Source organism: Rhyacophila brunnea, unplaced genomic scaffold, assembly GCF_057557595.1.
Source record: "Rhyacophila brunnea isolate RB1 unplaced genomic scaffold, BYU_Rbru_1.0 scaffold_1, whole genome shotgun sequence".
NCBI lineage: Eukaryota > Metazoa > Arthropoda > Insecta > Trichoptera > Rhyacophilidae > Rhyacophila > Rhyacophila brunnea.
In genome coordinates, this window is record NW_028232751.1 from 5,989,352 (window position 1) to 6,017,086 (window position 27,735).

General features: G+C 34.5%; 1 protein-coding gene across 2 annotated transcripts in view; it reads right to left on the bottom strand.

Annotated features, from left to right (window-relative positions):
- The window catches only part of trio (trio Rho guanine nucleotide exchange factor), a 627,840-nt gene that overhangs the window by 581,101 nt on the left and 19,004 nt on the right, over positions 1-27,735 (bottom strand). Inside the window, exons 1-2 of one of the 2 annotated variants that reach the window (XM_085940792.1) lie at positions 13,880-14,315; positions 4,042-4,394 (exon numbers count right to left, since the gene is read on the bottom strand). The exons of the other annotated variant lie outside the window; for it this stretch is intronic. Of the exons in view, the coding sequence (XP_085796918.1) occupies positions 4,042-4,255 (214 nt within the window). The 5' untranslated portion in view covers positions 4,256-4,394; positions 13,880-14,315. Of the gene's footprint in view, positions 1-4,041; positions 4,395-13,879; positions 14,316-27,735 lie in introns of those variants that run through there. 2 annotated transcript variants of the gene reach the window in all.

A 27,735-nucleotide genomic window follows, 5' to 3' on the forward strand; every position in this document is an offset into this window, starting at 1 on the left:
TTTTATCCGCCCTAGCAATGCCTGAAAATTCAGATCGAACTAAGTAGGTATAGGTACAAATAATATTTTTTAGCGATCCTCAAAACGTTTCCCCTATTTTCAGTGGTCCTCAGGCGTAAAAAGGTTGAGAAACAAAAAGTCTAGTTCACGAAAAAATAGCCGCGAAAAATTGACGGATATATTTTATAGCATTAATTTGTTTACAGAACGGTTGCTGCGTTAAGGCGATACATCAGTGAAACGGCAAATAATTTTCAACTATAGACGCGACGAAATTTTGGACTCGCTGGCACTCGGAGACCGAACGTCGAGGTATGAATACGTTAATTTGTTTCGTGACGGCGACGGGGGTATTAATTCTTAAATCGTGTAAAGATGACTAAAAACGTTAAGTATTTACTTTAAAAAGAAAACATTTCAATGAATATATTATTATTGTTACGAATAGAACAATAAACATAACATTAATACTTTGGACGCGGAAGACGCACACGGTGCGTAATGACCAGGCGGCCGATCGATGTAATTAACGTGCATTTTAAAGGGGGCAATTAAAATCTCATTATCTATTCAGCAGCGAAAGCGTTAAATGTACGCATGTTGGATTTATATGACAAATTATATTTCGTTCGGGATGCGTCATTTGCACCCGCGACCAGCAATCCTTGCATCGCGTAGCCACGATCTTTTTAGACCATGCCTCAACTGAGGTATAGCCTTAAAAGAATGGATAAAAAGAAAAAAATGGTGTGAACTCAAATTATCAAAAATAACATATCGACCCATCCAATCCGCAGTAATAAACGCTCTGTGGTCAAATGCTGGCCACAGACGTACAGTTTTCGTTACAGGTTGAACATGCCAGTTAATACGTAATGGCGGCCATACAGTTATCGTTGGTAGATAATCTGCTGCGCCCATAGACGGACACTTTTCGACCTGCCAGATGTGTGCCAGGTTCAAACTGCCAGCGACCCCCTACTCCCGTGTTTTTGTAAAACTGTTGGAATTTCAACTAGCCGAAAGTTCTCGGGTGACGTTAGATGTTGGTAACGTAAAGTAGAATATACCGCGCGATACAACTGCGGCTGGGGTTGCTTGTTATAAAATACAAATTCATTTATTATTAAAAATGTAATAATTTTATGTACGCGGAGATCGCAAATATTATATTTTATTTATTTTTACGAGAGTAAAACAAAGTAATAGTTATTTATGTTAACATATTATTTTATACAATATAATATAAATGTTAAAATTTTAGAGAGCATTATAAATATTAAGTTATTGTGAAAATATAGACTAATAACTGAGTACTCAAATTTTATTTATTGTATGTAGTGAATATTACAAATTATTAATTTAAGACGTTCACAACATAAATTAATATACCTAATTGTGAATGACAATGTCGCTAAATCTAAATAAAATTTAAGTATATATTTTAATAATATCATAGTAATTAATTATTATACTGATGATTGATGTAAATATAATTTTGTGGCATGTTTAAATTTATTATATATAAAATCAATACCTTTATAAATATTACCGTTTTCTTACTTAATTAATACTGTCCATTAAAGGGAATAATTTATTCAAAAGAAAAGATAATATTTTATATTTACACGAATGTGTATAATATTGTTTCGGTGAATCGATAAAATACACAATCCACTAGCGAAATCATGATTTATTTTACCAACGTCTTAGGTGTATATTTTATGTCAATTTGTTTCTAATAAAAACAATTATAACCATAATAAATTCAAAGTAAAATTATTCGTGTACCTATCAATATCGTTCAAGTATACTCTACCTAAAACTAATTGAAACAATACCTCTGTGTAATATCTCTGCGAACCTAACCTCCATAGTTTTTGACACTTGCTCTGCCACAGACAATAACTGTACGTATATGGGCACGTATGTTGACAGTTCGACAGATTTAAATGGGGTAGTTAAACTGATCTGTGGTGTGGCCACTAACGTACAGTTATTGAACAGTTATTGTCTGTGCCATGTTCAAACTGCTACGAAAACTGTACGTCTGTGGCCGCCTAAAGTGCAAATATAAAACTGTTTTGTAATGTCATGTCATGGTGATTATAAATGTTCTTCAATCATGGTGAGTATCCTATAGTTCATAATTTCTTAAGTAGCCTTGTGAATATATTCGTGAGTTTGGGTACCATACTCCGCGCAAGGCCAACTTTAAATAGGCTGTGATCAGGAATCAGGCATCAATAATGGGAACTGAAATTCATAACGGGTAAGGCGAAGCAGGTAACCGACTCCAGGAAGGAAGAACCCGGGCTAAACTTACACACATGCCAAGAATACGTTTTACCTCGAATACTGAAAACTGCTCTCGGTTTATGCATTTACGCTCATTTAATGTTGGTGCATTACACACACTATTGCACGTGCATAATGCGTGCTTCATTTTTCGTAGGACACTCACACATTCAAAATACTGCATCAACACGCGGGCGTATTGAATATAGCCTATCGATATTCTATTTATTACCTGTTCTGTGGCTGTGATCTACTAACTAGTGTCAAAACTGCCAGTGATACACCACACTCTCCCACTATCATTCTTCAACTTGAATCAATGTATTACAATTTGGCTGAGGAAACTGAAGCGTTGCAAATTAAACAACAATACATATCATTCACAATCACAAATAAATTCTCAATTTCTCATTAGTCGTGAAAATTATAAGTTTTGATCTTTTGGGCAACCATTGGACTCATCGTCAAATATTATCCTACTGCGCAAAGAGCCTACTGCGTGATGGTAAGAAGTACTGTAGATAATAATATATGTTTAAAGTACGAAGATTCAAATATTCGCTTTCTCTCACTACTTGCTTTTACCTCCACCACCCGCCACGTCTACGTCTGCACACCCGTCATGCAGACGTATAACATGGCGTAACGAACGTTAAGCGCTCTTCAAATTAGTGCTGAAAGTGCCCAAGGAGCAACTTCGCTAGATCTTGGATGGCGTGCACTAGAGTGTGCGTGATCCTACTTCGATATAACGTAGGTGTTACGGTCAATTCTCAATGAGAAAAAAACCTTCTCGCTCGCCGTAAAATGCCGCTAACTTTTTAAAGGCTGAGAAATTTTCCTCGTAGATACCAGGTCGCAATGGCCGACCGGTCCAACTGAGAGTCGGACTGACTTGAGAAGCTCTTCACTTTCAACCGGCATCATGTAATTCGCAAAAATGGCGTATTTCAAAAAAAAAAAAAAACTACCTTATTATTAGGTCTATAATTATTATAAAACAATCATTATTCGTAGGATGTTTATCACATTTGAATGGTCAAAGACATAGCTTATAATCAGTATCTTTAGAATTATCTTCAAATGTGTTAATCGTGCCCATTTTTTTAATAATAAAATGCCTAATTCTTGTCAAATTTGGGATCACAGAGATTATAAAATATATTTTTTTATCGTAAATATTTCACTATATAATGTTAAATACGTTTAAAAATTAATAAATATAAAAAATCTTAACACCACTGCACATGGATCCATGGATGTACTGAAATATGACTATATTCTAAAATGTTAGATCGAGAGGTTTAAAAGAATACTATTTAATGTAATAAAAATAATTTATGCAGTCATCAAATATTTAAAATAAATATAAAGGATAGGCTTCAAAATTATATAGATAGATTATCTACAACGTTTAAGGAATGTCCAGGATTATGCTCTGAAAATACCATAAACACCATTTTAACCTACGTGGCGCACGTGGGCTCTTAAGTGCTGAAAAAAGTTCATTCCAGCGAGATATACGACTGATGCAATAAATAAATAAAATAATTTTAATTTCTGCTGCAGCAGACTTTCTGTATTCTCCGAAAAACTGGTATTGACATTTTCATTCGGTATTGCAATCCCTAGTGCTGTATACAATATAAATTGTGTATATAAAGACATCGCTAGTAAATTGTGGAGAAACAATCAAACACAAGGTGAGTACAAGAGTAAGATGTGGAATGAAGATAGACTGACATCGATGTAGTTGGGAGTGCGGCTGGCGTCTCCGGAGGGCGTCGGGTGTGTTGTGCCAGCTGTGAGGACGGGCCGTCGCAGGCGAACCGGCGCCGCGGTGCCACGAGGCCGGGGGCGGTGGAGGAAGAGGCGGAGGCTCGCCTGCCTCTTCGCTGCTGGCGCGTCGCGACGTACCCCCGCTACCCCCGGCCCTGCTGCCGCGGAAGATTGACATTCACCACTTTACACAATTTTTAACATCATCCAACCTATCCTATGTTAAAAGTACGTCCATACCATCGGCTGTAACCAGGTGCGTTTATGATATTATCCTGTGGTAGTTGTGGTAATAAATCGGTAAACTAATAAAATACCTAGTACATAATATCAAGATTTCGGCGAAGACATGAATGTGCCATCAATTTTGAAAGTGAACAAAATATTGAATAAAATTCCAATTAGGTAGGTATGCAAAAACCTAGATATAATTATTGAAGAAAATTATAAAAAATCAGACAATAGGAAAGTAAGTTTTAGAAATTATACAATGGTTTATAAACTACTATTGCCGCTACACAAATTAATATCCACACATGTGGGTCTATTCTATACGTATCGACCACTCAAGTGATAAATATTATCAAACATAGGGTATCAAAGTATTAGCATTTATTGTAACAATAATTACAATAATATGTTTGTAATTGTTGCAATAAATGCTATATTTTAACAGCGCCACCCTCGCTGCTGTTAAAACTTAGCACTTATTGCAACAATTGCATACATCTTATCGTAATTGTTACAATAAGTGCTAATACTTCGATACAAACCTACCCTAAGTTTGATAATATTTATCACTTTATCACTTTAGCGGTCGATAAGTATAGAATAGACCCGCTGGAAACATTGCAATCAAACTAAATATAGTTTGAACAGTTCTGCATCGTATAAATTATTTCATAAAAACAACATGTCACAGGACCACGTGTCGCTACTTCCGATGAAACAGTAAACACTATTTCCAAATATGGTCATACATTACATAATTGAAGACACAAGTGGGTGAAGGAGTTATGTCACAAAATCAAAATTTTGAGTAAATTGAGGTCAAAGTTTTTTTGATGTATTTTTTTCAGTTGCGGATAATTTAACTAGTGATGTATTCAAATGGTAACTAAGGATCACACTAACATCAGAAATAGTTTCTTAAAATCGTCAAATATGTAATTTATTCATAAAAACGTATACATGCCACCTTCGTCCACTAAAGAAAATAACAAAATAAAACTAAAACTAAAAAAAATAAAGTAACATAGTCCCTTCATTCCTTGCCGTAATGCCAGACCAATGAACATTTTTAGATGTTTGATCATCAATGTGTTTGATACATCCATATGAAAGATGGGTACATAACACCTTCACCCACGCAATAAAAGGACTTTGTCATAAAATGTAACATACCACCTTCATCCACTTGAGTCTTCAATTATGTTTTCCCGCGGTATGATTTTTTTAATATATAGGAAGGTACATTATGACAAGGAAGAATACGTATATTATGTTTTTACTGTTTTCGGCAACCAATTTTTTTGAAAAAATTAATTAAATGTATTGTTGTATCGTCACTTTCATACTAATACACCTACTGATTGTAACGATTTCTTTTCCGAGAATTTTTCTTGTTAATTTTTTGGAATAAATATTAAAATGCATATTTCTTCCCTGTATGTATGTACCAAGGCCTGAACAAAAACGAAACATAAGTGCGAGTGAGAAAGCATTCGGTAAGCTTATATTTCCGCGATATGCGTTAAAGAAAGATATAATTTATACGGCTGAATTAAATATTGTTTGTACACGTCGCCGGTAAATATTGATTCGGATAACTGCAGTATTTTTAAAAGTGCGAGCATGTGTTGCTAAAACTTAATATTTTTGTGTTAAATATAAAGATAGTGGTAATTCTTTTTAGTTGATTTAGTAGAAAATATGGTTAACTAAATTGTGTTTAAATTTGATAACAGTACTGAGAGCAACATGATGGTATAACGTTTCATAGTTAATTTCTTTTATTTTGTTAACTGTCAATTCATGGTGGAACTGCATTGTATTGTTTAATTGAATAAAAACGCATTTTTTTGTAGTACTTATTCCACTTTTAATCAATAAATTAGGACGGGTTTCGTCCGCCTCAGAGGGACATTTTCAACTGAAGTTGACAGTTAAATGTCCCTCTGAGGCGGACGAAACCGGTCCTAATTTATTGATTAAAACTGCAATAAGTAATACAAAAAAATGCGTTTTATTAAATTAAACAACAATTTCATAGTTAAGTTAATAATAATAAAACTGAGGTTCTACTGTAAGTCATATGGAAGAAAAACACAATTTTGACGAACAATACTCACTCTCTTTATATTATTACTCTAAGGCGTGTACTCTTAATATTATAAAATTTATCGATTTATTACCATGGTTATAACGTCAACGTATTGTCACGTAACATCAAATAATCCGTTGGTTTATGGTGGTAAATACTTATATCACAATAATTCACAACTACTTTGTCAATCATATTGGATCTGATCGTCACCCCTTTCTTCTTCACCCCTAGCCAATAAACATGGTCGAAGAGTATTGATGAACACTATACAATACCTCTGTCAATGTTTTCACAAGGACTTTAGGAGGTAGGTACCTACATATCAATAAATTTATTTTTATTATTGATTTAAATTTTAGTATTTATTAATGGTACCGAGAGATACTCGAGGGATTAAAAACGTAAGCGTGGATTATTGTAATTTTATAATTTGAATAAGCTTTGTGAAATTGCTATTATTTATTAAATTTCATTTTATTTTCAGATCATGTGCCCAAAAATTTACGATGCAGTTACGCCATTGAGCACAAAACACCAACAGGGCGTAAGTATACATAGATACTATTTGACTAATTATTTTAATTCTCCGGTAATTATATACAACAAGATTACCTACATAACCGGTTCGTCTAAGCCAGAGGGTTTTAATCGGGTTTGCACCGTTCGATCTATTGATCCCTATATCGACGTACACGGCATTATTTTTAACGATTTTCCTAATATAAGTGTGTAGCAGTAGCAAACGGTGGAAGTAGGCTGTGCCATAAATAGTGCAAATTAAACTTTATTAGTCATACGTATTTGTTTTTATTGAACTAAGACTATAATTGACAGATGGTGTACCAAACCATAATAGTTTTGGTACACTTTGGGCGATACAACAAAAATTTGCACACTTTTTCATTCATACTTATTTGTTTTCGTTGGATTAAGAATAAATATTACACACATTGTTCGTTCATTTTTTTAATTCATGAAGCCCTGCCTGAACTAAACCATAATAGATAAAAAAATATTATTCTATCTATAAAATATCCAAAGTTATGTATGATTTAATTGCGTAATTTTAGATAGACGATTGTTTTTAGACTTGATATTATTTATAATGGTTGGTTTCGCAGGGTTTAATTGATTTTTAAAAAATAACCAACACCATCGGTAAATTGTAGTTTTATTTCAATGAAAACGAATACGTACGACTGACAAAGTTTAGTGTGCACTATTTATGGCTGAACTCAACAGCCTACCACCACCCTTTGCCAAATAGTCAAAATTATCCAAATAGTTAGTAGATAGACCACCCTTCACATTTGGCATTTACTAATACACGAATACGCAGTGCGTATTACACACAAATCTTGTCACTGTGTACAATTGCAAAGTTACGTGGAGGATACTATACTAATATAACCCTTAAGAATCAGCCTATAGCTTCGTGGGTCCCAGGTTCAAATCCTGGGTCTGGCGAATACACATATTGGTGTTTAATTTGGTTGCAAAGGGTTGAGCAAAGTGGCTGACATCCAATTCTCGTAAAAACAAAATCTGTTAATACAAACCTCCACTATGTGGAGGACCATTTATTATGATCTTATTAGGATCGGACATGTGTCGGAATACAACTCACCAAACCAAATATAACGCGCACCGGTCTTATTCCTTTGCGCAAATAAGTGACGTGGGCGCTATAGTTTTTGAGCCCTGGGAATGTCAAGATTTGAAGAAGATACAATACAGGGCTCTACAGTCTGTGCGAAGATTGCATTTCAATTCAATCAATTAATATAATGTGAATACTGGCTAAATTATATGCACCATATGAACAACATTGAACTGTGACAAAAAGAATTATGTCGAGCAAGCCAATAGAACGCAGATCAAGAGACGGGCCAAAAATGCCCTTGCCGTGTAGGTAGGTACCTAAAGGTAAATAAATCATTAGGCTAATGCCACATAGGCAGGTGCCTTGCTTGGTGGCTACATACAAGGTGACATATCCTAGCGAAAGAACGCACACTATTCTATCGCAATGGCCACACTGCACGCTTCGCGCCTCGCTACGTGATTATGTGTCACCTCGTGAGTCTCCCGGCGAACAAACGTGTTAGTTATTTTTATTATGTCACCTAGTGATTTTGCAAGATGGCGGATGTTTCTTCAGTATGACAAACGTCAAACACCGTATATTTTCAGGGTATGAATAATGACGCATGGAATGAATTGACATTATGCACCCAACAAGTTCGAATTTGCGACTTTCGGAATTTTAAACTTAAATTCTCTGTGAGAAGTAACTTTCTGGTTGGTTTTGAGAGTGACATATCGTTGTTGACTTGAGCGCTCCCAAATTTCAAATGAATTTGTACTTAACCACGTAGCGTGTAATGGGGCAGTAGTGTTTTTAGTAGACAAGCATAACATCTAGCTCAGGACTAGCAAAGCACCTACCTATGTGGCTGAAGCATTAAACAGTGGCACAATGGGTACCAACGAAAAAATTGGCTTGTAGTTGTAGTGGTATTGTTCGTTACTGTATTGCAAACAGTTCCAGAACAGCCGCGGCCGCAAATCGCCAATGGCAGCTGTTTCCAAACTGACGCTGAAAAACTGACTAAGATCAAAGGGGGGCGCGAAAAGTTAAACCTTTACGCCTTTATTCATTGGTTATCGCTTCGAGTAATAAATTTGCCATATTATACTGAAATTTTATGCTAAAACGCACGTTATTATTACCTATTCAACTAAGTATAGAGTTCATAATATCGCTGGCTGCAGTCACCATCAAAATAATAACCTCAAACATCACTCGTGGCCAAACATCAACCGGTTAAATATAAATTTATTCCTAATATTAATTTTTTTTCGACGATTTCCGATCCTAATAAGATCTTAATATGGGCCTCCTCGGAGTGGAGGTTTATATTAACAGGTTTTGTTTTTACTAGAAATGGATGTCAGCCACCTACTCAACCTATTAAGCCCATACTCTGACTCATACACAAATTGAAAAACAATATTGAGTACTCGCCAGACCCAGGATTCTAACCTGGGACCCACAACACTATAGCCCGATGCTCAAGCCGCGCGGCCATCGTGGGTGGAATGGATAAATTTTTGGCTGGTTGGTTACAATAGAAACTCAACTAATAATGAATATACTGACGCTGATACAAGTAAAGGCAATGGAAATAAAACAAGCAACAGAAAACAAGGAAGTAAAATCCCCAACATAAGAAAATACGATTAATCCTATTTATTATTACTTAGGATTCATAAGTGTTATGGTAAATGTGTTGGAAAAACTAATGTATCTGGTTTGTACATTTCGACGGAGATAATAATATAAAACCATGTAAATTAAAACAGCACCTTGCAACTAACTATGCATTCTGAATACATCGGTAAGTCTATAGAATGTTTTTAAACAAAATTAGATGAGTTTAATAAACAAAAGCGAACGTTCAAACAAATAAACCAGAAGTTTCTGTTCAATCAATCAAACGCATTACTACAATTGCTAGCATCGTACCAAGTTACCTACAGAATCGCAAAATGTAAAAAAAACAACATACAATACGAGAAACACTAGTTTTGCTAGCAGCTATTGACATGGTTGAAATAATGCTCGACGAATCATATTATGCAACATTGGTAATACAGTTGGAAGAAGAATTAATGATACATAGAATCTGAATATCTTTGCGATCGGTTAGTTTTACGACTGCGTACTTCGAAATTCGCTATACAAGCAGACGACGCAATATAATATGTCGCTAAAGATGCTCATTGCATATTATTATGATCGATATGTTGCAACCCCATTCCTGGAAATGGACAAAAAATGACATAAATGCCAGTGAACTCTGTACTGACTGACGACAGTCAATGTCAGGACGCAAGGCAGGTCTGCGAGCATTAGATAAAAACAAAGCACCCGAAGTTATATGGATGCATGCTTCAGAGAGCAACTCTTGTGTCAAAATGAGCCAGGAACTAAATGTTATTACAAAAGTTATATTCAAACATAGGGTACGACTACCAAACTTCAAAGCGGTGGAGGGACTTCTCATCTAATTCTAGTATCTACCTCTCATCCCAATGAAATGGATGTAGAGATTTCTCATTTTTTTTTTATTTCTTGAGTTTCGAGAATCCACTAAATCAAGAATATGAGTTTCAAAATTCAAAATTAAGAGCGCTCTTCTAGCTCTTTCGGTCAATATAACTGAGAAATCAAATTTTCTTGAGCATTTTAGGGTTCGTCGACATCTTTGCCAATAACCATACGTCCTTTTAAAAGCTAAGTTAAAATTAAGATGATCCAACCCTAACCGCATGATGTTGACGTGGAGCAAAAAAATGTGACTTGTCTTTTAAAATATCACATTAATTTGCAATTTAGAAATAGACTATGATATAAAATAATTTTTGCGAGGGTTTGCGATGTAATAGACTTCGCTAAAAACCTCAAATGGAAATGGGCTGGACATATAGCTCGAAGAAGGGACAATTGCTGGATAAATCTAGTCATCCAGTAGTACCCATGAGGCACAAAACGTCCGCAAGGTAGACCTAGAGGCCGCTGGATCGATGCAATGGTTAAATTCTGCGGAAGTATGTACGTGGCAACGCAATGCACAGGACCGAGAGAAGTGGAATCAGCTTGCAGAGGCCTACATCCAGCAGTGGATAGATTCAGGCTGATGATGATGATAAAATATTATATTAAATTAACCTGTTTTATAACAATGTAGAATGTAGATGATATTTTTGTGTGAGGTAAGTTTTATCTAACCATGTTTTACTTTTACTAGTAACTAGATATTATAATAATATCGCACACTGAGATCTATAGGGTCGTAACTGCAAAAACACCCAAAAATTACTTATGAATGCAGTTCGATAAAAAAAACTATTTTTAATGCTATATGGCATTAGATCAGGGGAGGGCAAACTGCGGCCCGCGGGCCGCATGTGGCCCGCCGGGTATTTTTTTGCGGCCCGCGATCATTAATTGTACTTCTGATTACGAATAACTTTTTTTATGATTTCTAAAAAAATATTGACAATAGATTAAAATTTGAAGAATTTGTTGTTTCGTAAATGTATTATCTCAGTACGTCTTCCTTGCGTCTTGTCTCACATTATGTAACCACTATTTTCTACGTTGAACATCGATTTCAATAGATATTGATAGTGTACCGATAGAGCTACAACTTGAGATTATTGATCTGCAGTGTGACACTGATTTAAGAGAATTGCATCGTCGTGAAGAAATCTCCAAATTTTACAATGCCCTTAATTCAGACAAATTCGACCAACTTAAAGATTATACAAGAAAAATGTTCGTTATTATTGGATCAATTTATATGTGAACAAACATTTTCGATCATGAACCTCAATAAAAATTCTTTACGATCAAATATCTCCGATGCCCATTTACAAGCAGTTTTGAGAATATCAACTACAAAATTAACACTTGAATTTAAAAAAATGTACAACAGTTTCATTCTTCTCATTAATTTTTTTGAAATATTTATTTTTCGTGATAATAAATAGTGTATATCTAAAAATGGTATTTTACTTGCGGCCCGCCGCTCATTTTGAATTCTTGAATTTGGCCCTCCATCCAAAAAGTTTGCCTCCCCCTGCATTAGATGCTACTTGGAAACAGTGGCCTCCTACACAATCGTGGCCATATGATTATTTTATATTTAAAATTTTAATTTAGAGCTATTTACGACATTATCTTACATTAGGCTTTTTTGCCTAAAAAATATATTTTCATCTTTGGTACAATATTTATTGTGCTAGACCGCCGTATTTGCAGATGATTTGCATTCTGATCGAGTAAGTACATACGCACATATATTTTTTTTTAATAATGTTCCGACATTGAAATAAATTATATTTCGTATCCTACTGACGATTAAGTTATTTTTATTGTTCTTTTTCATTTCTCTATGTTTTATATTATTTTTATTGATTTTTTTTATTTCTATAATAAAACAATTCTTATACAAAACACTAATTTTAATAAAATGTTATATATGAAAAAGGTGCATTTTGTTTTTTTCTATTAAAACTATGAAGCCGCATCAGCAAGTTTATTGGAAGTTTGTGCGTTAATTTTCAAACTATATGGCCGCAACTGCAAAAATCCACAATATAATTTAAAAAAATATATTTATATATTTAACTACAATAGGATAAAGTACACAACATTATTCTAACGTGGTACAATTTTCAGCAGTCTACTGCAATTAATTAAATTGTAGTTAATTATTTAACATTCTAACTCAAATTACTCAAGATCATGTTATTTGGAGTTACGACTAGGGATTCCAATCCCGGGATCCCGAACTATTATCGATACCTATGAATCCCGGGATCGTCAAATTGTAATCCCGAAATCCCGGGATCAAAAATTTGGCTAGGGATTGGATTCCCTAGTTACGACCCTATAGATCTCAGTGCGCGATATGTACGTTCGCTTCAATTATTTTTTGTAAGCATAAAGTGCAATCTATATGACCCTTTCAAAACATACAAAAGAAAGAGTTTGCATTCATACGCAGTCTACCCCATGAAAAGATTTTCTGATGCCGTTATTATCATAGCTATGAACGCTTTGATGAAAAGTTGGTAGGTAAGTCGAACCCTTTGATCGCTTTCAGCTACATTCGGGTGTGTTTACCCTTTGCCAGCGAACGACGAACACTGTGAAGTGAATTTTATTATTGTCGATGGGTGTCCGAAGCCAAACAAAACTCGGTTACTATGATAACAACCGCGTTGACATTCGCTAACATTAATTTGATTAAATTTAGCGAAAATCAATTAACTCCTTAAGTTTACTTAGCCTGACCTATATAATTATTAACAATTTTACTTTGATTCTACAGTTCATTAAATAAGACCTACATAATTATATTTGTTCAAGAAATGGTCGTATTTATTTTAAGTGTGACATTTCATTTTGGGCACAATGATTATGATTAATTTTAAATGATACAGATCCAATACGACTAATGCTTGGTAAGTATTATTTTTATACATCTGATATGGTCATTCGGTAGCTATTATTATACTTGAACAGAACATTGTTTGGTACAGTTCGGTTATGAGGAATACAGCGAAAAACACATTTTGAAAATACCCAATATACTGGATTATTTATTAGTTTGGGTTAGGTTAGGTTTGGTTAGAACAACCTAACAAATAATCCAGTATATCGGCTATTTTCAAAATGTGTTTGCCGCTGTATTCCTCATAACCGAACTGTACCCATTTTTAAATATCATAATGTATTATTTTCAACTTTAGTTATATTTAGTTGGCATTTCATTTAATATTTTGACAATATAACTAACTACCTACTGTAATTGTACACACGTTATCAGCTCAAAACGAACACTAATTAAAGCTACGATTTTTTTTTATAAAAATAACTTTCCCTTTTCGTCGATTACCTACTCTTTGTAAAATATTATGTATTTACTTCTGGCGCACACACACAGCCAATCACGCGAGACAACACAACGTAACACCCACACTGCACCATAATGATAATAAAAATAATTCGATACAATACGTCATGTAACTATTTTTAAAATACACAACACTTGACAGTTAACAGTACACCGGGAACACTTCTAGAATTGAAACAGAGTAGGTACGGGTCCGAGCAAGATAACGGCAACTTAGCACTGCGAATGAAGTTATAGTGTGCATTTCTGGGCGGCATGTCACGCCGATCGCAATCGCCCGTGCTTCGCGAAACACGTGAAATTTACTTTTTCTACGAACGAAATAATCAAAATAGTGATGTCCGCGGCTAGGAAATGCCGCAATGCAGTGAAGGAAGTGTCGCAGGCCACGCGACCGAACCGCTCGCCAGGCCGCCGGCACTGGCACAATGTTACCACACCGTGGGAAACTTCCTATCCGCCGTGGGATTATTTTGTCGAAAAGTTAATATTACTTAATATAAAAATAAAGTCATTGCTCGACAAAAAATGTACATTGTAACTACGATACACCACGTTGGCTATGATTAGCGCATATTACGTTCTGAATAAATAATAAAAAAATATATAGTTACAGTGAAAAATTGTACCTATTTCAATCATTTACTCAGTAATTCATCAGACACTGGTATCTGGTTAATTATACATAGGCTTAGGATTTTTAGGTGCTAACCTAATATATGTAGATATAATTGGAAAATAAGTTATTAAAATTTCATAATTATGTGCAAAAAATCATATACATTTCAACAGTTTAATTTATTATTTATTCACAAGCAGAAAACGCTTTATTACAATAAATAATACAATAATGCTTCAAATTTTCGAAAGTGAATCATTGACGATTTTTCATCTTAGCAAATTTTTATACATGGAAAAACGTCTTTCCACTTTTACAGATGTTATTATTGAGTACTCGTATGTAAATGAAACTATTTTTAAAGTACAAAAAAATGAAACATCTGAGGCATCTGATGGATTTTTCAAAACAACAATATTCTGCAACGTTTGAAGTCCAGTATTTTTATTTAAAACACCATTTAATTTTGTACTTATTTTATTACAATTGGTCCAGGAACATTGAAATTTTGTGATTATCTGAAAATATGTGCTTAAACGTATGTTTTTTGTTGTACTTGTATCGGAAATATATTAAGGACCGTCCAACCTCTTTGGGTCGTATGGTACCTACCATAGAGGTATTAAATAAAAAGAAGGGAAACGAATCGGCTTTCTCACACAACTGAATGAAGCAGGCCAACAATAGCCGACAACTTACGAGAAATAGCGATGCGTAAAAAAATGCAGGGCGTCATGGAGGATTTACTTTTGTCATTATAACGTACCGATATAATATAATGTTAACGTGAAAATTTTGCCGCAACTTGATTATCAGCCTACCTCACCATACCTGCCTGCTTCGCCATACTTTCATATAACCTGCAGCCCCTAGTTCATGTCTAAATAAAACACTGTTCTTGTCAGTTTACACTTTACAGGAAGCCAGCAACAAACACATTTTAAAAATAGCCGATTTACTGGATTATTTTTGTTATGTTAGGTTTTCATTCTTGAATTCATGAATTTTGCTAAAATCAGCTATGAAAATTGAATTAACGTTCATATTAAATCTAATAAAATTGGAGACCGTGTAGTATACGGTTATCTCTTTCCGATAAGAGAGCTCGCGGCGAACTGTGCCACGGTGAAATGTTTTACGTACAATTTACATAATATAACCGTCAAACGCATGGCACGCTAATGATATTAGATTACAATAACGTATCTATCGTTCAATGTATTGAGAATTAAGTATGTATATAAGTGCACGTTACAACAAAATCGAATATTTCCACTAGGTACATATATTCTTATTTGATCAAAACATTATTTAAATTAATTGCCTGGTGACATCTTGTTCAATGGCGTCCAGTTTGACAGTTGATATTGACGTTTTGACTATATATCTCAGTGGCGAAGACTCCATACTAGGCGATTATTTAAAACCTACATTCTTAAGAGAAATATATTTAATTGCATATTGACATACTTACATATTTATATACTTAATCACTTCATTATTATTTTATGTTCTATAACAATAATTTATTTTGCCAAAAAGAGATGTCGTATATGTAGGAATGTATTACAGTATTAGTTACAAAACAATCTGCAAAGGTATTAAAAAAATATACCACAAAGGTCCAATTATGTAAAATACGTCTAGTAACTTCAGCCAGTCTGTGGAATTGTATGAAATAAGGTAGGCTCCTATCGCAGAGCCTAAACTTAAACATTCGCGGATAATTATCCTGCACTCGGGGTTATTCCAGCAGTCGCCCCAGAAGAGGACTCCTCATCGTCACACGAGGCCTCACAACCGAAACCAGCTGAAGATTTACCTACGCCTAGGATTGTTGATGGATGGGCCACCGTTGCACGGAAGCGGCGTGTCGCGGTTCGGGGAAACCTCGCTGGACGAGCGAAAACTGTTGTGAAGCAGTATCACATCTGCCCGCTTCACAGAGATACAACAACGGCTGATGTTTTAACCTATTTAAATAAGTTATGTACCGCTGATTTCACAGTCGTGAAAATTAAGTCAAGGGGGGACTACGCATCCTTCAAGGTAGGTATCCCTTCTGATGTCACGGACACTGTTTTGAGGGCGGATAACTGGCCACTTCACTCATTCATAAAAGAATGGGTGTCGAGAGTGGAAACTCTACGGTTGCCGGTTAGCTAAAAATTATGTATTAACACTTATTTTATGTCATGTCGTGAACGTTTTGAATTTGTAATTTGTTATGTTCATTATATGTAAAATAAATAAATTTGATTTGAATTTGATTTGATTATTGTTGTCATGACTCGGGTTCGTCCAAAATTATTAATAATTAGATAATTTTTAAAAATAAGTACCTGCTTAAAGATTGTTTTTAAAAATAAAAAGAAATTTTATGTTAATGATTTTTGATGGGTATAAATGTTTTGAAAAATACGTACCTAATTTAAGCATATCGCTCATTTTTATGACGTCAGTGAGTTTTTGAAGTTTCATTGAATAATTAGTGTGTCGTTGTCATTTATTAGTGTACCTATTCATTAGTAGTAATATCGTATTATCTTCTTATTTCTCGTAAGTATACCTGACAAGTGTGCTCTTTTTATCAGATTTCCACAGCCTACCTCTTTCCAAAAGTAACCCTTCGCCACTGCTTTATCTGATGAAACCGACGTGGCAAACAAGTTGATAGAGTTTTATTGTTTCGTTTCCTTTAGATATCATAACGATTCTGTTGTAGCATCACTTCGCGTGTTGCGGTTTAAAACCGAAATATTATATAAATTTTAATTAGGCGGATATGCTACGATATGTAATAAAATAAATATGCCGATTGAATTTATGATGCTAGTAATTGAACTGGTTTTCCACGACTGTGTGTGGTATGTAACTCAATTTTATCAAAATATATTTTTTATATACCTATTATGTATCTACAATTTTTCACACTGAATGGAGGAACTCGGCAACACTGATACAAAAGCTGGACGGCCACTAGTATTTCCGTATGAATTAAATGCGTATTGGGACTTGAGATTTATTATGGGAAAGGTAGCAGTGACGTCCCTAGATAAAATGCCGCCCCTAGGCAGCGCCAAAATGCCGCCTCATTTTTTTATACATTATTTTTATCATCCTTTCATGAGTCCAATGTCTAATAATTAATGTGTTGTATGAATATAAGTATAGGTACTAACAAAATATCAGACCAATTATTCGAAAATCTGCACGTGTCGTTTCTGGTCACCAAGGACGTCGAAGGGCAACGGAAGTAAACTAGATATCGCGAACCCGACAAAACCAATGAGAATATTTTTAATGAAAAGATATTTTTGTAATTACTAAGTTTAGGTAGCTATCTCTATATATTATTCCAAATGATTTTTCTCGATTTGCCGCCTTTCGAGTAACAGCCGCCCCCAAGCGACGCTCGATCTGCCTACCCCCACGGGACGTCACTGGAATGTAGATATAGGTATCCACCTTTTTTCTTACTCGATTGACAAGATTCAAAGTGCAAAGATATTTCATGTCCTGTTTTTGTCAAAATTGGGTTAACATACACAAAACGTTCGTCTGCATCGCATCTCTATGCTGTAAAAACTCTGTACGTAGCCTCCATGTTTTCTAATTATTTTGGCCTCGCACCTTCAAAAACATTGAAATTCCCATACAAAAATGACGTGAATTTTTACATAACGCCTTTTTCTTTTCGCAGCAGTGTTGCCATCTTTTTCTATGCTGATTATAGTACGAAGGCGCAAAAATTATAGTATTTCTTAAAAATATATAGTACAGGAACATTTTTCGTCTTGAATCCTTTAAAATTATAGTATTTTGGTATATTTGGCGTAAAATTATAGTATTTTACATTTTTCGCTGAATTAAAATTATAGTATTGTACTATAATTATAGTACGGTTGGCATCACTGTTTCGCAGTCTTGTTTTTGGGGCCTCTTGTCAATGCTGAATCTTACCCCTGCAAGTAGTCACAGTAAATCCATGCATGACAATACGTAATACACTTATTCCTAAATATTTGGACCGAGTTCGTCCACTTCAAAGGGGCGGGCCATTCTCAACTGATAAAAACATACAATCGGATGGGATTGTTTTTCCCTCTGGTGGATCGGTGGAACATACTTATGACGGAAGCATTCTCGCAAATATTCATGATAAAATTAATGAATGTATGTATTTAGCAAAAATCGGTCCATTCGAAAACTGATTTGAATTTGGCATTCCAAAATCATCAGCCACCAGAAAGACAACAAAAATGATTAGGTACTTAGGTACATTTGATTATTAAAAAAATATATTTAAATATAGCTGTCCTGCAGTATAATATACTGAGATACACTGTGATCACAGAACAGATAATAAATTGAATACCAATAGGCTATATTCAATACGCCGCATGGTGAAGCAGGCTTTTGAATGTGTGAGTGTCCTACGAAAATGAAGCACGCATTATGCACGTGCAATAGTGTGTGTAATACACCAACATTAAAGGAGCGTAAATGCATAAACCGAGAGCAGTTTTAAGTATTCGACGTTAAAGGTATTCTAGACACGTGTGTAAGTTTAACCCGGATTCTTCTTTACTCGAGTCGGTTACCTGCTATCGCCTTACCCGTTATGTATTTCAGTTCCCATTATTTCTGAGTTCCCTGACTGTGATACACTGTTATATACTGGGTTACACTGTTAAGATTCGACATAAATAATGCACACTAAGCTTTGTCAGTCCAACGTATTTGTTTTCATTGAACCAATACTACAATGCATGGCACCCACAGGGAGGGGGCGACAGAGCTCTAGCCTGGGGGCCTTAGTTTCAGATAGTTATATTTAAAAATACACTTGACAACTTCGAAAACTCGCGAGTGACCTGCAAATATATTTGGATGAATTTTAAATTAGCTAAGCACGTGTCATTGCAGTTCACCAAGAACGTGACATCCAAGGACAATGGAAGTAAACTAGACATCGCGAACACGACAAAAAATACCTGTTAGCGCCTAAATAATACATTTTGTTTCCAACCAGTGAGCTGATTTTTTTAATGGAAAAATATTTCCGTTATTACTAAGTTTAGGTAGCTATTTCTATATATACCTAGTGATTCTCCTCGATTTGCCGCCCTTTGGGAAACCACCGCCCCTAAGCGACGCTCAATCTGCCTACCCCCACGGGACGTCACTGGATCTAACTATTCTAACTAAATCTAAATCAAGTTGGAGTTAACGACAATCGTCCAAAGTGATAACTTCGACTATGAGTTTTAAGTAATCAGCGAACAACAAAAACATGGCATTTTAATGACCATTGCTGTCATTTATAAAAATTAACAAGTAGGAAACGAATAGACCAGGCGCTGACCGATTTTTCGGTTACTTTACATAATATGCGGGACCATTGCCCACTGAAGAAGGAAGCCGATACATTACACGACTGGTCCTGATTTTCGCCCCTCCCGTTGTCTATGGATGACCTGTCATTGTCTATAGAGAGCTCATACTGACGCGGCTGTCGTGTTTACTTGTCGGAGTATTCTTAGTTTCAGATTTCTTTCAGATTATTTTGACGTATCTTGGAGACCTTGGAGTTCATCTGATTTAGTGGTTATGTGTCATTAATAATTGGAAGTGACGATCAAAGCAAGTAAACTTTTTCTTTGTATAATAATATCATAATACACTAAGGACGTTTGTCAATGTGACAGTCGATTTTAAACGACAATAACTTTACTAATAACTTATTTATATTCTTCGTGTCATTATAGAATACCAAACTGCTTGCAAGTTGCAAGTACATTATCAATAAATAGTATGGCAGTGGACCACTCGTTGCTTGTGCAAAAAGTTATGCTAAGGCTTTATTAATCTAAACATGGCGGTGGCGGAACGCATTCTGACAATGATTGATATAGGTTCTAGGGGTCACCAAGATATATTATAATATCGATGTTGCCAGGTAATATAAGTGGTCAATTTTGTTTGAGGCAATAAAGGTCAATAAAACTGAGACCGAAGCACGGATCGATTCGAAATGCGGTAATTTTTACCATGCCATCAGCACGGTCGCAAGAAGGTGCATGCCCTTTGGAAAAATGAAAATAGTCGATAGTACACTGTGTTCAAAATTATCGATTTTTGACTTGTTCATTTAACCAGTCAAAACTCAGTTGTGAGCCAAATTATTAAAATAGCGAATATTTTTGTAAACGGTGTGACAGAGTGAGCACGTATTACAAAATTTATTACCGTATTGCTACGTTAAGAACGACTCATCCAGGTAATAAATTATTAGGTAAGTACATATTATATTTTCACTTCAGTTTTTTTGGTATCTCAATTAGGTACTTACATATTTAAATTTATGTATGAAATGTATTGGTATCAATTATTGCACCACAAAATAAAGAAAACCTATTAGTTGACAAGGTAGGTATGTACCTAAATTAGTAGTGATCACAATTAAAGTTGCAATAAGAGTGATGTTGCATAAATTCTTTCAGTTTTTAGTCCATATAATAAATTATATTTTTCATACATTCTATCCAATAGTAGACACGGCAATCATGTCAATTACTACATAAATTAAATGTCAATTTTGGGTTCTGCAGAACACGGAACGACTGCCTCAAGAAAAATGCTATCTATAAAAGGACTATGACGGAAGCGGCTGGCTATTTATACATGACGTTAGCCAAAGCCTTCTGCAACTGCAACAGTGTGTAGCGTCAAATGGGAAGAAGTTCATACGTATTCGAAGAAATATAAGCAATGCTGGTAAAATGTATAAAAATGTCGAAAAAGCAGTGATTGACCAATCTTTACGAGCAACTGCAAATTCAAATTGGTTTATTTTAAAAGGTAATGCCTGTGAAAACACCATACCTATCTAACCCCATTAAGAAAACCCAGACAGAAAATAATATGTAACCTGATTCTATAACTTCAAGTAAGCAAAATTAACGTAACAATCATAAAGTTCCATTAACAAATTAAGCAACCTCACATGCCACTCCTGCTAGACCAGTGGTGGCCATACCTGCTTGCGAATACTTATTCTTTTGAAGTAGGCGCCATAACTGAATCTTTCTTCATATTTTCAACGCCTGAGTGCTGTCAGTTCAAGTCATATAACAGCAATTTTTATGTAGTACTTATTCCACTTTTAATCAAGAGTTTAGGACCGGTTTCGTCCGCCTCAGAGGGACATTTTCAACTGAATACATTTTTTTAAAACAATATTTATCAAACAAAATCCAAAGCGATAGAAATAATATAACAATAGGTACATAAATAATTATCCGTCCAATAATACCTTCCCAATAACCGATTAATTTAAAACTAATGAGGTTAAAACGAATAAGTACTACATAAAAATTGCGTTTTATTAAATAAAAACAACAATACAATGCATTTCCACCGTGAATTGACGGTTAACAAAATAAAAGAAATCATATAACAGCCTTCTTACACATCAGTTCGTCCCATCTCAATGATCTAAATTTAAAACTACAAGGCAAGAATTAATTATTTCCTAGCTTAGTAAATAGCAGAAGTAAGTTCATTTAAAATGATATTAAAACTGTTCATCTCTCAGTTTTGGCATTTTTTCTATGAAGCAATCTTGCTCGTGATTTATTATCAGATTTAAACGACGAATGTTTATTTTTAGCGCATAACATATTAGGTTCGGTCATAATCATTTTTGAACTTGACACCGATATTTTACGACTCTATTTGTGTATGTTTGACTGACATTAATTACGATTTATTGATGCTTGAAATCGTGTATTAAGCCGGGATTCGTAAAAGGGTTTAAAAGGGTTAAAACCGTACATCTCTCAGTCAGTGTTGCCATCTTTTAAAAGTGGAATTATAGTACAGAGCCTACAAAATTATAGTATTTGGAGAAAAAATATAGTACGCGTTGTCATCTGTTGAAAATGTACAGGTTTTTTGTATCTCAGAGACCCCTTTTTATTTAGGTAGTACCTACTTCTTGCCACCAAAAATGCTTACCGAAGAATTCAAGAAATTTTATTAAGGATTTTTTTACGTTTTTCGAGCAAGTTCTCCAAATCTTCTTATATTGTGAAATTATAGTACTTTGCACCAATTTATCGAACGGAAATATCGAAATTTTAGTACTTTTTACATATTTTTTCCGATATTTAAAATTATAGTATTTTGGGCGTACTATACCTGTTTTATATCGTACATAGTACGCGGACCAAAATTATAGTACAAATACTATAATTTTAGTACGGTTGGCAACACTGCTCTCAGTTAGAAAATGAGGATTTGAGTCAATGTCCACACTTGAAAGAGCAGAATGAATGTGCTGCGGATAATAGCAATTTGACCAAATATATTGAAAATATGAAGATATTGTAAGGGTCAGTTGAAAGTCGTTTTCATGATTTTGCTAAAGAAGACAAGTGCATGTTCGCATTTATAAACCCATTTTCACTTAGTGAACAAAATGGAATGCAGATGCCTACTCTCCAACAAGATCTTCTTGGCTACATTTTAAAACTTTGAATTAACAAGCTCCTCCCATTTTCGATTATAGCGCCTTCCGGTTAGCGACGAGTTGTCCACGTGTTAAAACCGTGAACTAAACAAGCTCCTCCTACTTATCGACGACAGCGACTTTCGGCTTGTGCCTAAATCTTCTTGTTGGACAGTAGTAACATTGAAAATGAAATTTGATGAGCTTTTTCCAGATTAAAACGCTTCTGACATAATTAATATCTGGCGTTCATTACCCTGTGCTAAGAAAATTTGCAAATAGTTACATGTGTCGCTTTGGATCGACATACAGATGTGAACAAGCATTTTCATCCATGAAATTGATTAAAAGCAAAACAAGGTCGCGAATAACTGATTCAAATTTGTAGAATTCTCTGCTACTCTCAGTAACAAATTGAACATCAAACATTGAAAGACTAGCGAAATCAGTGATGCCAACCGTACTATAATTATAGTACAATACTATAATTTTAATTCAGCGAAAAATGTAAAATACTATAATTTTAAGCCAAATATACCAAAATACTATAATTTTAAAGGATTCAAGACAAAAAATGTTCCTGTACTATATATTTTTAAGAAATACTATAATTTTTACGCCTTCGTACTATAATCAGCATAGAAAAAGATGGTAACACTGAGCGAAATCCAAACGGTCAAAAGCTCTCAGTGCTCCATCCCGCTCAGAGCTCTCTCTCACTCTCTTATCACATCCAACAACTTTGTTCCAGAGTTATCTTCACCAAACGAGACTCTCCGGCAGCTGTAGCACCATCAGCGGTCCACGACAGTGATCACCCTCTCGTCCAAGAGATCATTTCTGACTATTGTAGATTGGTGCTCCAACAAACGTGTGTTTTTTGAACTGGAATAAATTAATTAATTTAATTGCGTGATTGAGTTATCACCTTTAAGTGAAGCAGAGCCTACCCCGATCCCTATTTTCCATACCCAACCGTGAACGTAAGAAGGTAGAAAAGGTGCTTGAATTGTATGGCGCATCTGAACTCGTTTGTGAAAAAATTGTCGCATGGTATGCAAAAGGTTGGCTACCCTTGCTAGGCCCCTAACAGCTAGACCTTGAACTTCTTCCAGTGTGTTAATTCCATGCCTATTTAAAAAGGATTTGTTTTGGACTGAGCCAAAACAAAATAGTACCTAATATATAATAGATACTTAATAAAAAAAACAGATAATTCCCTCAATCATTTCTTCCATTCACTGGAAAAAATACAATGAAAACAAAGAAAATATTAAATTTGCTATTGAAGATGAATAATTACAAGATAAAAAGAACTTTTTATATACCACGTATTTAAATTTTCTGTCGAATCATATAAACTTGACAATTCTATGTATTAATAAATAGTTTTTTTGTACTTGATAGAAATAATAGAATACTGAAATGTCTTTTTGACATTTCATATTGATTTCTATAGTAACGCACGTATTCTACATTAATAATTTAGTTGCTAGGACCCCCTTAGCAACCAATAATAGTGTTTTACTTTTTACGATTTTTTTCCGAAATAACTTTCCATACAAAACAGAATTAACTGAAAATGAATTCAATTCTGCTTAAAGATGGCTAAAAGTATTTATATATTTATTAAAAGAATGCATTATCATCATGTTCTGATATATTCTAAAAGTTTCAAATGTCTAGCTAGTCGGGAAGTTAGTTAAAAATCTTCAATCGTCCAATACAAATTTTGGACAAACAAGAAAAAAATTGTACTGGACAAACAAGAATACGAGCTAATAAAAACGAAGTAAAAAAGGAAAGCAAAAGAGAAAACATCTCAATGTAGAAATTAAAAAGCAAAAGCTTATGAAGAAGCAGAATGCAATTAAAAAGATTATGAAAAATAAAACGAACAAGATTGAATGATAGTGATACAAGTAGGTAGGCAATAGGCAAGATTTGATAGATTCGGGAGACATAATTGATGATATAGACACCGATAAGGATGAAGAAAGTGAAAATATAGAGCAAAACAAAAATAGTATTAAGTATAAAAATTTACAGGGGGTGATTGCATTCTTGTTAAATTCCTCGGGAAAGAGATACCTATCACAAATATGTCTGCGATGTTTATTAATAAAAATGATTTGGAAGCCATGGCATTAATTTGCTCTGATAATGCAAAAACAATTTTTGATAAATGTGAAACCGATATAAGTGTATCAATGTAAAGCAGTGAGAGCCCTTTGCCCACCAAATATGATAACATTATCTTGTGACAGGATTACAAAATCTAAGTTGGTGGTTAATAAATAAGTAGGTACCTAGGTATTAGAAAAGCTAGGGAAAAAATATTTACATGACAATTATACCAAAGTATACCATGTCAACTATTTGTGTCTAAAGGTGTCAATTAATATCTAGTGATTCATCTTTTTGCCATGACAAGCATTCATTAGTGATGAGAGGATACATGCCCCCATATCCTGAAGCGGGCACCCAGGAAGGGAAATTTGTCGGGCCCCCCTACCTGCTGCTAGGGTTAGAAGCAGTGTGACGCTCGACAGAAACGTTTTTCAAATGGTTGTTAAAATAGTTAAAATTGAGGGTATTCAGTGTATTTTTAGCGATTATATGTATTTTTAAATAAATCCACTTGAGTTATTAAGTTTTCGAATATTGACACAATAATCAAAATTTGCATCACATAATCACAAATAGTTTATAATGTTATCTAATAATCATTAAGTAAAATGGCGCGCAGGCGACTTTATTACCATTAGAGAAAATTGTTATGACTGTGTTTATCTCACTTATAAGGCAGACGCGCCACGCTGGGCCCCCCAGAGCCCGAGCCCCTAGGCTAGAGCAACGTACAACGATGTTTGATTGAAAAGGATATTTAACTTAATTTCTCTTCTTATAATATAATCAGTTAGTGTTTGGTGCAGTGATTAAGATACCTAAATAGGTATATGAATAAAAAATGTGTATTCTATACCAACCATTAGTGCAGTTACTTTAGAACAGTGATCGCCAAACGCCAAACAAATAGCTACCGGTAGCTCGCAGCGGCATTTTCGGTAGCTCGCATAGGATATTTTATCATATTCATAAATTTAACTCTCAAAAAAAAAACTATCCAGCTATATCTATTGCTGAAAATTTTCAAGAAGATGACCCTTCATCAGAAATGGAATTGATAGAATTTCAATGTGATTGTGTCAACTGTAGAATCGCATGGCCTTTCGTCCCAAGAGAAAAGTATCCAATTTTGCAAGAATTGCGCTCAAAATGAAGGCATTATTTTGTTCTACCTACTTATGTGAATCGACGTTTTCCACTATGAAGGTGGTTAAAAGAAAATATAGAAATAGACTCACAGAGTCACAGATGTACATCTTAATAATTGCATTAGGGTGGGAGTGACAAGGTACTCACCGAGAATTGAAAAAGACGTGGAGGAAAGTGAATGCCATTCTTTTCACTAATTATTTTTACTTTTTAGATAGTTTTCAATTATTATTTTGTTTATAAATAAATAATTAAAGTACGCATTTTATGTTTTATTGGAAGTCCGATGTCCTAATTTATTTTAAGTAATATAGATCAGTGTTCCCCAACCTTTTTACACCTGCGGACCGGTAAAAAAAAGGAAAAAAAAATCGTGGACCACTAATACTGAAATAAAAATGGTTTTTATGTAATATTTTTTTAATCTTATATTGTGACAGATGGACATACCGATTACTAACAAATATACATGTGAAGCGCCTAGTTTCAAAAGCCCCTAAAACGGTTTTTGAACATTTTTGAGTTAGATATGTAGTTAGATGGATATTTTTGTGAGCTATATGATGGCCTAATATTGAACTTTAAAAAACGCGAAAATTCGTCAATATGTACGATCAAAAATTAGGGTAAAATTCAAAACTCGCTAAAATGGCTGGGTGTGCTTTTCAAATACCGCTAAAATGGAAAGCCAAAATACTCTTTAGAATGTAACGAATTAAAAAATAAATACATAAAGTTCACAGATTTAATAGGTATGATTTTTCTCATTTTTCTCAAAACTACCTAAAACCGTGTTTCTCATTTTTCTCAGAACTACCTAAAATCGTTTTAGGGGCTAGGAACTTAGCTCTTCATATAACAGTCTGATACAATTACAATTTAACAAAACAATGGTCTTTTTTCAACAAACTAATGCGAAACCTGCTGTTGCATCTTTGCAAATATATTGGATATTCCTGGATGCAGCGCTGTCTCTGACAGACGAAGTGCTGCATTCACGTCCAGTGTAATCATTTGTTTCGATTTTATTGAGGACATGGACGAAATTCCTTTTTCACATGAATAGGTTGTTGAAAATGACATTAATAAATTTATAGCTTTACGGCTTAAAGAAGCTCATCTTCCACTGATATCCAAAACTGAGGCAATGTTAATGTTTTATGTCTGGATATCAGAGTGGCATCCGAAGACAACTCTATTAATTTTATTGTTCTTTTTCTCTACTCATAAGAGGACATGAAATGACGTCGTCCTCCATGAAGGGATTTATTAATCCAAAGATTTCCTTTACGAGGAACCTCATTTTCGGGATAATAGTGATTAAATTTTAGTACCTATATTTCGTTTGTCTTTTTTTCCATTTTGGAGGGTTTCAAATGGCACAATAGTTTTCCGAAATACACAAAACAGTATTAACAAACGATCGGTG